The 16,916-nt window shown below is 41.9% G+C and overlaps 1 protein-coding gene across 1 annotated transcript; it reads left to right on the top strand.

The window, feature by feature from the left end:
* The first annotated feature begins 1,721 nt into the window (after positions 1-1,721).
* Positions 1,722-16,704, top strand: LSM6 (LSM6 homolog, U6 small nuclear RNA and mRNA degradation associated). The gene is given in 4 exon segments (NM_001114519.2): positions 1,722-1,745; positions 9,720-9,835; positions 13,199-13,312; positions 16,302-16,704. Coding segments are annotated over 3 exon segments (243 nt in total). The 5' UTR covers positions 1,722-1,745; positions 9,720-9,741; the 3' UTR covers positions 16,337-16,704.
* The last annotated feature ends 212 nt before the right edge of the window (positions 16,705-16,916 follow it).

Below are 16,916 nucleotides of genomic sequence, written 5' to 3'. Positions count from 1 at the left end.
CATATAAGTTAAATAAGCAGGGTGACAATAAACAGCCTTGATGTACTTACTCCTTTCCCTAATCTTACTGGATTAGTATTCCAAAAAAGTCTTAGACATGTTTTTTTTTGTTCAGTAAAAGATTCTAGCTGAGTGGGTGGGGGTACTTGTAAAATATGGAAAGTTACTCTGTGGGTTAAGGAAGCCAGTTCTAAGCTGCTGAGGGAGTTCTGGGTGCAGCCACATTTTGGTAAACCTTTTGGGCTTGTGAACTAATTCATGGTGTCCAGCCTGTTTGTCTCATGGAGCCCTTACAGATCTATGCCCCTTGGAGAAGGTTACAGTCTCTCTGCGGATGAAATATGTCCTTAAAATTCTTCCTTATCCCCTGCCCATCACCAGTCATGATGACTCTGTGAAGGCTCTTTGGTAAAGGGAAAGAGGCTATGAATAAAAATTCTTTTTTGAATAACTGAAATGATCAGTGGAAGATATAGTACAGTTTGATGCCTTTTGTGAAGGCTTTTGGGGACAGGACTGGTTTTATATCCTACTATGTTGTGGATATTTCTGGCAGCTAATCAACATATTTAAATGATATTTTACTTACATTTTAAAATTATATTTTATATTGCAAATACAGTTCTTTTCAACAAATCTGCAATTACTTGGTCTTTACCCAAAGTGAGCACTTACAAAAGCATATAATAAAGTCCATCTATTCTACCAAATCACACGTTGTCATTCTCTGTCCCCAATGTCAATCAAAGGTTCATTTATTCTGCCTTTAGCTAACAGAAGCTTACAGGAGGGTGAACTCATTTTTGTCTAAGAAAAGATGTCTGTGTCTTAGATCCTGTAACACTTAAACAGAGTTAAAGATCTATTTAAACCTATCATCACTTTATTTGTAGCATCACAAATTTGGAATAGAATTGAAGTGTAAGTTTTAATTTGATGAGGGTATGTGTGTAGCGAAAAAAGGAATCAAGTCTTGGCATAACAATTTTCTTCTTTTTCCTTTCCCTCAAATAGCAAGACTATTGAGAATTCACGCGAAGTTCCAAACCGGTATCCCATAGCAGCACTTAAATAATGTCCGTACACCATTTTCAGTTAGAACCAGTCGGTAACACAATGCACTTTATATTATAAAATACGAGTTACTTTCGTGATTTTAATTTTTTGTGTCAATTAACGTCGCTATGGAGACAATCTCTTGCTTATAACGACTTCGTCTTCACACATTTAAGCAAAATCCAAAAGTGGATTTAAAGATTCGAGGTTGCTTGCTTTATTTATTTATTTGCATTTAGTTATCCAATTTCAGGACATCTCTAAGTGTGCATAGTCATTACTTTAGCAGTGAATTCCAGTTTCCTATAACGTCAAGTTTTTTTTTTTTTTTTTTAACATATCAGCCTATAAGAAATCCTGATTAAAAGATCACGTCCAGTGTTGCTTTTTTTTCTTCGAGGGAGTGGGGGAGGGAGGGGTAGTGGCATTTGCTTTCTGTTAGAAGAGAGAAACAGTGCTTTCCGCTTTGACTCCAAGCACCAACTTCATCTTCGGATTCTGGGATTTGCGCACTCCGGCGCGGTGCGGTTTTCGGTCCTCGCGGGCTGCCGTAGTCACGGAAAGCAATGATTGGCTGAGTCCGAAAAGTGCCGCCGCCTCGGCTATTTCAGTTTCGGTTTCGCCCGGTGGATCGGCGGAGGCTGGGCTTGTGGGGTGACCGGAGTAAGGGTTCGGATCCCGGCCGCGAGGTGAGCTGTGCGGCCGCGCGGGCCATCGGAGGCCTCAGTGTTCCCTCGCCCCGGGTGGAGTTCGGGAGCGGCAGGTGGCGGGTCCGCGCGAGGTGCGGCGCTCAGGCTCGGTCCTCGGCGCCTGCCGTTGCCGGGAGATCGGGGATCGCTGGCGCCGGGATTCCCGATCCCCACCCCGAGAAGCCCTCCCCGAGGGCCGCCTAGATCGCGCGGGGAGGAACGGCAGCGTCCGGGCTTCACCAAGTCGGCTCCCGAGACCGCTCCTGGTGGTTAAGATTCCGCAGGCAGTCCCGATCTGCGCCCGGGGATTCGGCGGGAAGGTGGTACGCGGGGCCAGGCTTCGCCCGGAATTGCCTGGCCTCCGCTGCATCGGCGTGGCTGCGCCTGACCCCCGGGAATTAAAGGCTGCGCTGGCCCAGCTTCCGGAGTTGTCAGATTGGGGATGCCCACGGCTGCATGGTGTTCAGTCCTATCGCGGCGGCATTCCTGTGCAGTGGTGTGCCTGCGTGGTCAGCATGTATTACCATGTCTGGAATTGCGATGATGCAGATAATATTGAGAGCGATTTGTTCTGTTCTTTCCCCACCCCTTATTAGAGAAAAATGTAAATACAGAAGAGTTTACTGAAGAAAATAGTGTTCACGACACGACAGTCTCAGAATTTTATTCTTGCGTGGGATGGTTTGTACTTGAGCTAAGGCTGTACCCATTGTGTCACTTAATCGTATGTTTAGTTTTTCATTTTCACTTAGAAATCATTCCTAAATATCATTTCTATTTTTTGTTTCTTCTTTTTATTGGCTGCCTAAACCATCGTTGTGTAGGTCCTGTAAATTACTTAACTATTACCGACAACGAGACGTTTAGAGTGTTTGTGGATTTTTGCTTCATTTTAATATTCCAAACAATACTTTGATAAACCTTTCTTTAAAAAAATATTTAAGTTGATTGCATGGTGCTTAGTCGCTAGGTCGAGTCAGACCCTTTGCGAACCCCTCCCTGCTCCTCTGTCCTTGGGGTTTTCCAGACAAGAATACTGGAGTGGGTTGCCGTTTTCTTCTCTTGGACTAATTCTGAGAAGTGAAGTTATTAGAATAGATCCTGTGATCTTTTGGGGTCTTTTTAAGCCTTCATACACATGGCCAAATTGTTTTGCCAAAAAAGTTTTAGTAATTTCCATCATTTTGACTGTGCCTTTTTCACCAAAAGTAATTCTTTTTTACGATATCAACCGGCAAGGTTGAGCCTCTTTGGATTTGTGTGTGTGTGTGTGTGTGTGTGTGTGTGAGTGATAGTGATATGTGATGATTGCACTTGCTTGACTTTGAACACGTCAGAGGATGTTAGAATGTGTGTATGTGTGTTGTTGGAGTTACTGCATCGGCCTTGACTGAATGTTAGAGCTGGATGATCCCTTAAGCGATAGTCTGTCTTAAGTGATCTTCTGGCATAACTCCCTTATTTTACAAATGAAGAACCCCAGGGCCTGGAGAGGTGGAATGGTGAATAATCCAAGCACACTGCTAATTAAGTACGGAGCTGGGATTAGAACTCAGGTTTCCCGCATCCCAAGTGTGTAGTCTTTACACATGTGGTCTCGCACTGCGCAGTGACATTCTCAGGATTAGAATTTAGAGATACTTATGCCCCTGGATTACTCGGTTGTTTTATTTACTTCTTTTTATTGTAGTTGATTTACAATATTGTGTTAGTTTCAGTTGTATAGCAAAGTAATTCGGCTGTATACATGTATGTATGTAATAGGTGTATATATATATATATAAGTGTAATATTTTACATGTATGTATATATTTCCATAGTCTACTGTTTTAGAATTGTGCCACATAACAGAGATTGTAATCCTGAGTGATCTGTAGCACTAAAAAGTGGGAAAAGTGACTATTTTCATGGCCAGGACTAGAAATTCATTATTTAGAGTCACCGTCCCTTCAAGGTTTTTTTGACGGTTGTTTTCAGATTCTTTATATGTTGGAATAAAATATCTAATAAGTTACAATTTATACTCTGACACATGGTTAATACTTCATTGTTGGTTTTCATCTGTTAACCCTTGAAGATGTTTTAAAACTTTTTGTTGCTTTAAGATCAGAGAACAATGGTGGGAATGGCAATCCATTCCAGTATTCTTGCCCGGGAAATCCCATGGACAGGGAAACCTGATGGACTACAATCCATGGGGTTGCAAAAGAGTTGGACACGAGTTAGAGACTAAACAGCAAGGACGGCTCTCCACAACAGAGGCAGGGGCTGGGTGTGCTAGACACCCCAGGATGGAGCTGAAAGTGGGGCCCTTTCCCTAGCCAATAAAATTCCAGGTGTTCACAGAGCCAGACAATCAGTATGTTGCAAATACACAACTTTTTTTCTTTTTTTTTTGGTGAGAGGCGCTCTGGATGTGCAGAGGGCCAAGTCAGCGTAGCACCCAGGAGAGCAGGGAGGAAGGTCGCCCCTTGTGGGTGGGAAGGAGGGGTTGGTTTGAAGCCTTCAGAGAGGGTCATGTATCCACTGTCTGGAAAGGGAAATCCATGGAGAGCTGTTTTTCACCGTGTCTCGTGCCCTCCCTGACACTCACGTATTAGCCTACAGCTGTGTTTACTTGGGTTGTAGTACTAGGTTTCACTGCAGTTTTTTCCTTTGCAATCTTTTTTCCACCCTAAACTGTAAATGGGGGAAAGTTTACAGTGAACATTGCCAAGAAACAAGGAGTTGGATGTCTTTGCTCAATGACATAAGTCAGTCATATTAAATATATATATATATATTTTTCCGTTTGACCATTTTTATATATTTCCACAGGCTTAATTTATAATCCTTTGTCACTTTAGGTATCCACCCTCCCCCCAACCCAGTGCTGTGTGTGTGTTAGTTGCTCAGTCGTGTCCAACTCTTTGTGACCCCACGGACTGTAGCCTTCTAGGTTCCTCTGTCCATGAAATTCTCCAGGCAAGAATACTGGAGTGGGTTGCCATTCCCTTCTCCAGGGGATCATCCCAACCCAGGGATCAAACCCAGATTCTTTATCATCTGAGCCACCATGGAAGGCCCCACCCCTAAATAGACCTCTCACTGTGTCTCTGGCCATTCCCCAGGTTTAATGAGAGCATCTTGACTTATTCAGAAGGGCAGCTGTACCTCTGAAAGTGCCCCGGCTTTAGGATCAAGCCTTAGCTCTGCTCACCACCTCCCAGGGTTACTCTGTGAATTGCTCAGGAATCTCACGTGGCCTGGCACCTAGTGGGATGAATATAGTTTGGTTCTTCACCCTGCTCCCCATTCTTCTACCTGAAAAAACCTCTGCCAGGGCAGTCAGCAGATGTTCTCACACCAGACCTCTCAGGAGCTTCTGCCGGGAAATATACTGCTTTTGATTTAATAGCCATTTATGAGAGTGGGTCGTTTAAAACAAGCCTGAGTAGGAGTCGGGAGGGAGAGGAGGCCTAGAGGGTGATTACGGCTTTAATTTTGAACAGAAATTTTATCAAGGTGACCCTGAAGCAAGGAAGCCTTTTTCCTCTTACGTGTTTATGGTTCAAGAGGCTTTTTTCTTCCTTCAGAAACAGAACTGTTCCTTCTGCCTTATCCAATTTAAAAGATGAAAACTTAAAATTACGTGCGCCAAGTCATGGGAAAAATTGTGGTGTCGAGACCAATTTACTCACACAAAATGGATTTATGGGCGAGTCGTTAAGTAACCAAGAGTACCACGGAAGCCTAATGAAGACGAGTGTAAAAGATACACTTTCCTAAAGTGATGGATAAAATGTGTTTGAAGCAACCATCCTCTTTACAAAGAACTTAAAAAAAAATTTTTTTTTCTAAAAGATTTAGCACAATATTGATGTTCTGGGGAGTAGATGAGTACTAGTCTCTTCTTTTACATGACTTCCAGTCTTTTCAGGGAGAAAAGATTCATTAAAAAAAAAATAAGGTATATGAAAGAGAATAAATAATGACAGGTAACCAAGTAGGGGGAGGAAATGGCAACCCACTCCAGTATTCTTGCCTGGGAAATCCCATGGGCAGAGGAGCCTGGTGGGCTACAGTCCACGGGGTCACAAAAGAGCTGGACACAATATAGCGACTAGACAACAACTGCCAGATGGTAAACTGTGATGCCAGGACTCAGTGAGAGGGCCTGTCTGCAATCTGTAGTCGATCATATCTCTGCTTCAGAGCTTCCCAGGGTCCCCGTCATTGACACAAGTATTTCCCATGCTGCCCAGTTTAGAAGAGTCCCCTAGGCTTTGGCACAGATTCCTGGGTCCCGCCCCAGCACTACTGAGTCAGGATATCCAAGTGATGTAGGTGATCCACGTGTGGCCCCGACCTCAGCCTGACTTGCCCTGCTCCTGCATTGGTGGCCCTGCTCCCATCTGCAGCTGCTGCTTGTCCTCCAGGCATAGGGAAGCATTTTCCCTTCAAACTCAAACACTGTCCGATGCCTTCGCTCAGATTTCTCTCCTTTTAGGCTGCTGCTGCTAAGTCGCTTCAGTCGTGTCCAACTCTGTGCAACCCCATAGACGGCAGCCCACCAGGCTCCACCGCCCCTGGGATTCTCCAGGCAAGAACGCTGGAGTGGGTTGCCATTTCCTTCTCCAATGCATGAAAGTGAAAAGTGAAAGTGAAGTCGCTCAGTCGTGTCCGACTCTTAGCCACCCTATGGACTTCAGCCCACCAGGCTCCTCTGTCCATGGCATTTTCCAGGCAAGAGTACTGGAGTGGGGTGCCATTGCCTTCTCTGCCTTTTAGGCTGGTAGACTCCTTTTACTCCATATTCAGCTCAGGTTCACCCCCAGGAATCTTTGATTTGCCAGGCCTGGGCTAAATGAGTCTTCTCTATGTGCTATTCCCTGGATAATTTTATCCAAATGCATACGGCTTTGAAAAGCTTCTCCAGTACTTCCCAGGTGGTCCAGCAGTTAAGACTCTGGGCTCTCAGTGCAGGTGGCTAGGATTCAATCCCAGGTCAGGGAACTAAATTGCACATACTTCAACTAAAGGTCCCGCATGCCACAGCTAAGACCCAGAGCAACCAAATAAATACATAAATAAAAAGAAATAAATATTTAAAAAAACCCACCAGCAACCCTCCTTTTGCATGTTTCTGCCCCTTTTGGAGTGTCAACTCTTACTGGTATTATATCCCCAGTTGGTGCTGCATAAAGATCTAAAGTGTTGAATGCCTTCAGGAAGTGATCAGTGTTAATTGGGGTAAAGATGAGGCTTAATGGCAGAACTTAGAAGAATGTATCTGCTTTTTTAAAAGGCAAGGAAAGACAGTAACATTTTAAAAATAACTAATATCAGTTGGGCAAACTATCAGTCTAGGTTAAAATTTATCTTTAACTTTTTTTTTTAAGAAATGAAAAATTTTATTTGAGTCAAATTTGAGGGTCATAACCCAAGAAGAGCGTCTCAGAAAGCAATGAGAACTTTTCTCTATTGACTTTTAACTTCAGACAAGGTAGTTAATAGATTTTCATGTCAGAATGCATCTTGGTGAGGTTTTTAAGCAGAAAATGAACAACTAGTTTTCTGTCAATATTGTAGATGAAGAAGCTGGCATAATGGGATTTAGCATCTGACAGGAAATGAGCTTAAGATTCAATGAGTGAGTCTCTATGGGGCCTTCAGCCCCTCAGCCACAGAACAATGCATGTTCTATAGAGAAATAAGGCACTTTATAGATAAATGGGAAGATTTATTTCTTTTTACTAAACTCACTAAAGGTACTGAATCTGCTACAGTATTTACTTTGTAATTTTTTTTTTTCTTGGGCTCAAAACAGCATAAATAACTTTGTTATGTGGCCTGAGTCATGAATGAATAGTGATTGTCCTGAATAGTAATTGAAATGTCAGTTATCTGTTGAACCTGTGTAGCTAAAAAAATAAATTGGCAATTGAATGGAAAAGGTAAGATTTACTGAGCAAAATAATTAGTTGATCACATTAAAAAAAAAAATCCTTCACCCTTGAGGAGGTGGAATGGATGATGGATGGGCCAAGTACCAGCCCCAAATTCAAGAATAGTTTTTGAAATTTGTATTTTATTTAATTTGATACGTTTTTTTTTTTTTTCTTGGTTAAAGAAAATTATTTTACTTCGGTTACAATAACTTTTTGCTCACACTCTTAAACAAGAGGGTTTCCCTGGTAGCTCAGCTGGTAAGGAATCTGCTTGCAATGCAGGAGATCTTGATTCCTGGGTCAGGAAGAACCCCTGGAGAAGGAATAGGCTACCCATTCCAGTATTCTTGGACTTCCCTGGTGGCTCAGATGGTAAAGAATCTGCCTGCAATGTGGGAAACTGGGTTCAATCCCTGGGTTGGGAAGATTCCCCTGGAGGAGGGCATGGCAACCCACTTCAGTATTCTTGCCTGGAGAACCCCCAGAGACAGAGGAGCCTGGCGGGCCACCATCCATGAGGTTGCAGAGTCAGACGCAACTGAGAACTAAGCAAAATCACTTTGTGCTTATGCTCTTAAACAAGAGTCTTAAGTTCTTCTAGATTCTAAAATCTGTAAGGTGAGAGCCTGTGTGTACGGTTTTTGAATTCTTTTGCAGAGTGTGTCCATAAACATTGTTAAACAAGGAAGAGTCAATAAAATCTAGCATTCTAGCTTGCCCAGACTGCTGCTGAGTCTACATAGATTCATGCTGAGAAAACCTCCATACAGTGATCTTCAGCCTGAATTCAGATCATTTGAGTGGAGAAACTTGGAGTGAAATAAGTAGTGCTATTAATGGAAGAATGGTTAATGAAAAGTTTTGATTGAAAACACAAAACCCAACGCAAGTTCTGGAGGCAAGTCCTTCACGTGTTGTACCCATGCTTTTTTCAGGTGATGCTGTATGGCTGCTGAATACAAGTGATATTGAATATGACTGAAACAGAAGAATCAGTTTCCCAAGTTTTGCTTAAGTAACTGCAGCTTTGTTATATTTGTTTACTGAAGTATTTTGAAAGCACGAACTTATAAAACAGGATGAATTTTTATTAAAAAATATATTAAAGGCGCGATGGGTAGCTATGTATGTCTGTGATTGATTTGGGTGTATAATGCTGTTTCCCTACTTCAGACCCCTATTATACTGGATTTTTTTTGTCATAGAGTTTATTTGCCATAATAGGATAAATAAAAATCTTTGGCTACATTAGCAGCTTTCAGGAGGCAACATATAGATGTGATTAAGACATGGGCTGGCCATCTACTTACTGGCTGTGTGACCTTGAACAGGCTGTTTAGCCCTTTCTGTCTCTAGTCATCTGTAAAATGAGGTTAAAACAACACCTACCTCTGAGCGCTAAGTGGATTAATACATGGGAAGTGCTTACATAAGTGCTGGCCTGTAGTACATTCAAATATTAGCTTTCAATTATGATTATAATTCTCTCTAGAGATACTGTTTTGACATCAGTTGTTGTAAATACTGCATAAACAGTGGCTTTAAAACATGACTGATTCAAACTTGGACGTTGATTTTGCCACATTTGGGGCACTTTTATTTCATCTTTCTGGGCCTTTATTTTCATCAGCAAAATGGGGATTTTAAAACCTTCCCAGGGTTCTTATAAAGATGACATTTGGTAGGTTCCGAAGGATCGTAGCAGAGCACTCAGCATAAAACAAGTGTTGGGTGAGTGGTGGGAATGGGTATATTGACTGTGCGGGGAACCGTGGTGACAAGTGATTAGGAACAGGGACTCCGGAAACCCGGGGCTGTTCTGTGAGGAGGCTGTGGATGAGGTAATGTGTATAAACGCTTAGCTTACGATCTGGCTTCTGGAAGGTACTGGAATCTGGTTAGCTGTCGTGTTAAGGCCATGGTGGTGGAGTACTGTTGATTCTGCACATGTGGCCCTCTGACATTTGATTTCCTATAAACACCCTAAGGGCTTCCTGGTTTTTTTGCTGACTACCTTTGGCATTGCCTTCATTGCCCTTTCCAGGTTTCTGATCAGGATTGCTACAATGAGTCTGCGGAAGCAAACGCCCAGTGACTTCCTGAAGCAGATCATTGGGCGACCAGTTGTGGTGAAGCTAAATTCGGGAGTGGATTATCGAGGTAAGACTTCCGGGCTTTATCCCTACTGCTGTTTGCTAAAGAAGTAACAAAGTACCCAGTAGACCAAAAAAGCCTTCGTTGTCAACAGATTTTATGCCCACTTCTTTTCCTACCCCGGAGACAGTTCATTTTAGAAAGATAACTGACCACAGAGCGTGTGTCTGTGATTTCTGGCCGGATCTGGGGCTCCTGTCTCTGCTTTGGGATTCGTGTGCCTGCATGCCTGGTGATAGCCAGGCTTGAGTAACTGGATTCTGAAGAACTCCTTGGCCCAGTCACATTTGTTTTTGTGGAAGTAGTCAAGATTGGCGAGCAGCTATTTAGGCAGTATCATTTCACAGCGTGAACTTCCCACTCACGTAATGTGTGGGGTGTCCAAAGACATCTTGTTCTTGGAGAGAATGAAGTGCCCCTTTTAAGAGGCTCTGACACTGCTGAAACTAACTTTGTGGAAGAAAGGTATCCAGTTTCACTTTCCGAAATAACTAAATTCCTAACCTTCCAAAATTAAGATATGTTAAATTACTGGGAATATTTCACAATTGTAGATAGCTAATTCATTAGCAGAGTTGTAAAGCTTTTTCTTGCTCACTCTCCTGAATAATGATTCTAGTCTCTTGAGATTTTTCCACTTTCCACACATGCAAAACTTAATTTTATTGAGAGATTACTATGGGTCCAGTGTGCATGAATCACTTTAATTTTTATCTTGTCATCACGTAAATCCTTTTGAGATCTCTGTTGATTATCCCCACCTAGTAAGGGAGGACCTAGGACTCAGACTTAAGCTTGACTCAAAAGCCTTGTTAAGAAATACTCTGCTGTCTATGTATTAGTTTCTGAACATTAATAACATATCTCCAGTGTAATTTGATTTTTGTAATGGAATTAGAGACTTTATACTGAATGGTGGTGGTTTAGTCACTAAGTTGTATCTGACTCTTGGGACCCTATGGACTGTAGCCCTCCAGGCCCCTCTGTCCGTGGGACTCTCCAGGCAAGAATACTGGAGTGAGTTGCCATTTCCTTCTTCAGGAGATCTTCCTGACCCAGGGGTCAAACCTGCGTCCCCTGCATTGGTAGGCGGGTTCTTTACCCTGATCCACCAGGGAAGTCTGTACATAGAAGAAAGCTGCTGCTGCTAAGTCGCTTCAGTCATGTCCAACTCTGTGCGACCCCATAGACGGCAGTCCACCAGGCTCCCCATCCCTGGGATTCTCCAGGCAAGAACACTGGAGTGGGTTGCCATTTCCTTCTCCATTGCATGAAAGTGAAAAGTGAAAGTGAAGTCTCTCAGTCACGTCCGACTCCTAGTGACCCCATGGACTGCAGCCTACCAGGCTCCTCCATCCATGGGATTTTCCAGGCAAGAGTACTGGAGTGGGTTGCCATTGCCTTCTCTGAGAAGAAAGCTAAATCTCCCCAAATTCCACCATCCAGAGATAATCAGCCTTACCCACTTGGATCTGTCTCCATAGAAGCATAGTTTTACATAAGTGGGATCAGTTGTATGTGCATTCTGGTTTTTTTTTTTTAACATTAGAAAAATGCCTTCAGTTCTCTCATGATACAGACAGTTGAATGGCTGCAGAGGAGTACCATGAGTGTATGGACCACAGTTTTATTTTTGTGGGCTAGGGCTAGGATCTCAGAGTCAGAGAGGGTACCAACTGGCCCCTATCAGGGCAGATGGTTTGTTCTTGTCTGTGTTTTTCTCAGTTCTTGGGTTAGCCTTGCTTTCGACTTTTCCATTCTAGTTCCACAAGTAATAACTCCTTTCATTTGTATTTCTTTGATTAGTAAGTTACAGCAACCTTTCATATGGGTATTAACTGTAATTTTTCTCCTTTTATGAATGTCTGGCCATGGCTTCTATATATTAGAAGAATATGTACACTATTGAGGGCATCCTATAAAGAATGTGGTTAAATAAAAATACTGGGGGGGAAAAGCCAGCTCTCTGTATCAATTTCCCTTCAACCTTGTTAGATTAAAATACAGGAGAGGATCATATTTACAACCTCTAGGAACCTTTTTCTTAAAAAAAAAAAACAACCCTTTGCTGTGAGAATATTTTTATTAGAAGGGAAGATTTTATTTTAAATGATTTTAATTAATTTTCAAACATTGTAGCTTGTCTCAGAAGTTTCTTGCTCACTTATGGCTGTGGTTTAGATATAGCAGGAAAGAAACCATAAAGTTGTAGCTTCAGCTTTTCTTCTGATAGGAAATAATTATTAATTATTCCCAATCCATGCTGATGTTTTGAAAGTTCGCAGCCTGTAGGAGGGTTTGTTAGCTTACTGTCTTGGGCTCTTATCACAGACACACACAGTTTTGAAAAGAAACTTTTTGTTGAGAGGATAATGGGGGCAAAGGCAGAGAGTGAGGAGCATATTAACGAAATTGAGACTAAATGGAACTGTCGACTTGGTTAATCGAATCAAGTTTGTAGTATTTGTTTTTACTTAAATTGTCTTTCTGGAAAATGCCACTTGAAATTAGAAACTCAGAAGTCAGTGGTTTACATATCTTAGTCTTTTTAAATGAAGGATCATCAGATCAAATCTTGCAAAATTGATGCCATGTTAACACAATTGAAAAGATTCACTTGAACAATTTCCTAAAAAGCCTGGGATGTTTTGGCAGTTTTTCTGTATCTGTCCGGATTGGGAAAGATTCTGCGTGGAGCGACAGGGAGAGGGGTGTGCTGTGAAGCAGCCTGGGGCCTGCGCGCTCACGTCGCGCTTCACCGGGAGTCCCAGCGTGAAGATGTTCTTTCAGGACACCTGTTGTCTCCTCTTCTCCATTATTTTAACACGTTGTGGAGACTTCCTTTTAACCCTGGACCACATTCATCTGCTGCACGGGATGTTGTGACAGAACGAGATAAACCGGCCAGAGCCATATTTCCCTTAGTGGCCGAAGTCAGAAATGCCATGCCGGGGGGCGTGAGGAGGCGTGGCTCGTGCTCATTTGTTCGCGCCTAACTGCCTGCTCCTGTCTTTAGCTGTCAAAGAATGGGATTTTACTTGGAATATTCTTTCTGTGTTGCTTTTGTGAAGGTTTTAAAAGTTTGCCATTGTTGCCACGCATCCATTGAGGAAGGCAGCAGCTCCTTGTTTTTGCTGCCATCAGTTGTGGGTATGCGATGGCCTTGGTGCTGTATGGGCCTTGGCCTCCATTCAGACGGAGAGAAAGCAAAGACTTTTTGTGCTTCCCTCTATTGAGTTGCATTTACAGTGTGAATTTTTATATTAAGCATGTAAGAGCTAATGAATGAAGAGATTGTCAGCTCTCAGGTATACCCTGTAATTTTCACCTCTTTTGCTTTGTGTGTCTCCTCTTTGAATCCGTCTGCAGGGGTCCTGGCTTGCCTGGATGGCTACATGAATATAGCCTTGGAGCAGACAGAGGAGTATGTAAATGGACAGCTGAAGAATAAGTATGGGGATGCATTTATCCGAGGAAACAATGGTAACAGCCCTTCACTCTACAGTTATATAGCATCCACAATAGGCCTCTTTCTTTATAATCAGATCACCAGCAGGTTTACTGGATAATTCAGTTTTAGTTTTGCTTTGTTGGTTTTTAAATTCTAATTTCCTGTAAAATCTTTGCTGTGGCCATTTTTTCTTTTAGGTGCTTCACGGCATTTTGGAACTAGAAATTCTCTTTTTCCCTCCCTGTGCTTGACGAGGGCCTTGGTACACTGGCGCTGAGCTCTGTTCTCGGATACAATGTGTTATATTCCCCCAACGCCGTCTTTCACCTGGCAGTTGGAACTCTGGCTCTGAGAATGGCCAGTATTTCCCTGCTACCTTTGGTTTGCATCATTTGACAGTTAACTTGTCCTGTTTCTCTGTCAAGCTTTGAAATGCTTTTCTTGTGGGAGATTTGAATCCCTTAGTTTGGCAAAGATGACCAAAGAGGAAATATGGCTCTGAAGGTACTCAAGGGAAGACCTCAAAACTGTGGGGATTTATCCTTTGACCCATCCCTGCTTTTTGGTCTCATCTCCCAAATGGAGTTCTGCGACTCTAGATTTCTGTTTTTTTATTATTGTGCATCCTCCAGCTCTGGATAAGTTCTTCCACCTCCTTACAATTAGATCTCTTTGCTGTGAACTAAACATCCTGACTTTTATGGTAGATATTCTATCTCCTGTCTATACAGTACCATATTGCTTCACATTATGTCTTCATTTTATTTTATTTAAAAATTTGTTATTAAAGTAGTTGACTTACAGTATTGTGTTTCTGGTGTATAGCAAAGTGATTCAGTTATATACACATACACACACATATACACACACACACACACATATATAACTGAATGTATATATATTATTTTAAGATTTTTTTCCATTATAGTTTATAAAATTGAATATAATTCCCTGTCCTCTACAGTAGGACCTTGTGGTTTATCTGCATTTGTTGTTGTTGTTCAGTGGCTCAGTTGTGTCTTTTTTGCAACTTCATGGACTGCAACACACCAGGCTTCCCTGTCCTTCACCATCTCCTGGAGTTTGCTTAAACTCATGTCCATTGAGTTGGGGATGCTATCTAATCATCTTGTCCTCTGCATCCCCCCTCTCCTTTTGCCTTCAATCTTTCCCAGCATCAGGGTCTTTTCCAATGACTCGGCTCTTCCCATCAGGTGGCCAGAGTTTTGGAGCTTCAGCTTCAGCATCAGTCCCTCCAATGAGTATTCAGGGTTGATTTCCTTTAGAATTGATTGGTTTGATCTCCTTGCAGTCCAAGGGACTCTCAAGAGTCTCCTCCAACACCACAGTTCAAAAGCATCAGTTCTTTGGTGCTCAGCCTTATTAATGGTCCCACTCTTAAGTCTGTTCATGACTACTGGAAAAACATAGCTTTGACTATACGGACCTTTATATAAATAAAAACTATATAGAGAGATATCTACATAAAGATAAAACTATATGTCTCTCTTTATAGTTTTTATCTATGTATAGTAGTTTATATCTGCTATTCCTAAACTCCTAATTTATCTGTTCCCACTTCCTCTGTGGTAATCATGAGCTTGTTTTCGGTATCTGCTTCAGTTTTGTAAATAAGTTCATTTGTATCATTTTTTTAGATTCCACATATAAGTGATACCATATGATATTTCTTTTTCTCTATCTGACTTACTTCACTTAGTATGATAATTTCTGGGTCCATGCGTGTTGCTGCAAGTGGCATTATTTTGTTCTTTTTTATGGCTGAGTAATACTCCATTGTATAATATTCCATGTACCCTTCTTTATCCATCTGTCTGTCATCTGTCAGTGGACACTTAATGTTGCTTTTATGTCTTGACTCTAGTAAATAGTGTTGCTATAAACATTTGGGTCACATCGTATCTTCCCTTTTTAGTTCTTCCAGTGTGAAGAAGAATAGGCCTCTTATCTTTAATATTGTTTTTATTTGACTCTTTCCACTCACGGAGAAATGTTAATGATCTTTCCTCATCTCAAGACAGCTGATAACAGCAGTCAGCTATGGGTTCTGTGAGAGGTGATAAGGTGGATCCTTTCACATAACACTCAACATCTCAAACTTGGCCAGTTTCCTTGGGGTGTTTCCACTGTCCTTCTGATGCTTTCCTTTATATAACCTTTTCCATGGGGTAATTAGTGGTGGTTAGTTATCTTTAGACTCCATAATTCACATCCTAGCCTCTTAAAGAGGATCCTGGCTTATCTGATTAATCTGTACCATATCCTTTGATCAAGATATCTGTCAGTGTTCACTTTGTACAAAGCTGTCAGAATCGGGGTAGGCGCCGGGGTGGAAGGGGTGGTAACCCCTGCTGGAAATTTGCCTCCCATGAGCCGGTCGACCAGTGTGGTCTGGTTCAGATGTGCCACACATACCCTGAAGAGTTTGTGTGGGTGGTCATGAGAGGACTAGCTGAGTAAGACTTTGGATAACACCAAAGGTTGACCCTTTACAGGGAACTCAGAAGAAGGACTTTGGTGTCTTTAACAAAAATTTAAAACTCCTCAGCTGTTGTTTACCCTGATGTAACTTTAAAAAAGTAAACAAGAAGTTTAGTGATTATATTGAAGAGACGGATGCAACTAACTGTTTTTAGTCTGAAGTCTGGCCTGGTAGATTTACTAATATGCTTTGACTATAAGTGTAATTGTTATACCTGCAATTTATAAACCATTCTAAGATTCCAGAGACTTTCACATACATGTTATTTTATCCCCTTGTTCATGATTTGCAAGTCTAGCCAAATGTATGGCTAAGACCAGAACACAGTCCTCTGAGACATCAAACCCAGGTCTCAAATCATAAAATTAGCCTTACAGTAGTTCTAGAACTTATTGTGTGGTTTGAAGATTACTCTGAAATTTGCAGAGGTATCAGGCTGAAGTCTGTATGTCGTTAAAACTGGCTGTTATGATACTTAAGAGCAGTTTGTTTCAGTTTGTTCATTTTTTTCTTTTCAGTGTTGTATATAAGTACACAGAAGAGGAGGATGTGAAGACACCAAGACACAGTACTTTTCATACCGAGATATATTTTTTATCAAGTTTTTTGTTTCTTCTGTCATATAATTTTTCCTCTTTTGAAATAGTTGGTGATTTTTCACTGACACATGATTGAGATACATGTGTAAACTTGTGGATTTAATTGTAAAGAATTCTTTCATATTTAAGTTGCAGTCATTTTCTTTTACCTCTATGTCAGTGTGCAGAAAGCAAAAAGATTTTTTTTTTTTTTTAAAGTGGCAAGAAAATTTTTTTCTCCCTACATGGAAGTTTTCAAGTAACGCCATTTGATCTGACTGCTTTGTCTGTGGGACTGACTGAAATGATGGGCGTGAGGCTAATAAAACTCGGTAGAGACGGCCTTCTCGTGTCCTCTCGTGTTTGCCATGCAGGTTGCTCTAAGGAAGACGTGCCACCAGGCGTCCAGTCTCAGGTCTGAGGCTGCGTAGTTTCCCCAAGACCAGACGCTCAGCCTCTGCTCCACCACCTTGATAGGAAATTGAATTGGGGGTCTCGTAGGTGGTGCTTCCACAAAAGGAGTGGGGCGGTTCTGAGGGCTGCAGCCTGCCAGGC

This window comes from Bos taurus, chromosome 17 (genome assembly GCF_002263795.3).
Source record: "Bos taurus isolate L1 Dominette 01449 registration number 42190680 breed Hereford chromosome 17, ARS-UCD2.0, whole genome shotgun sequence".
Taxonomy (NCBI): domain Eukaryota; kingdom Metazoa; phylum Chordata; class Mammalia; order Artiodactyla; family Bovidae; genus Bos; species Bos taurus.
Note: the sequence above shows the minus strand (reverse complement) of the source record. Positions and strands in the feature narration are given on the sequence as shown.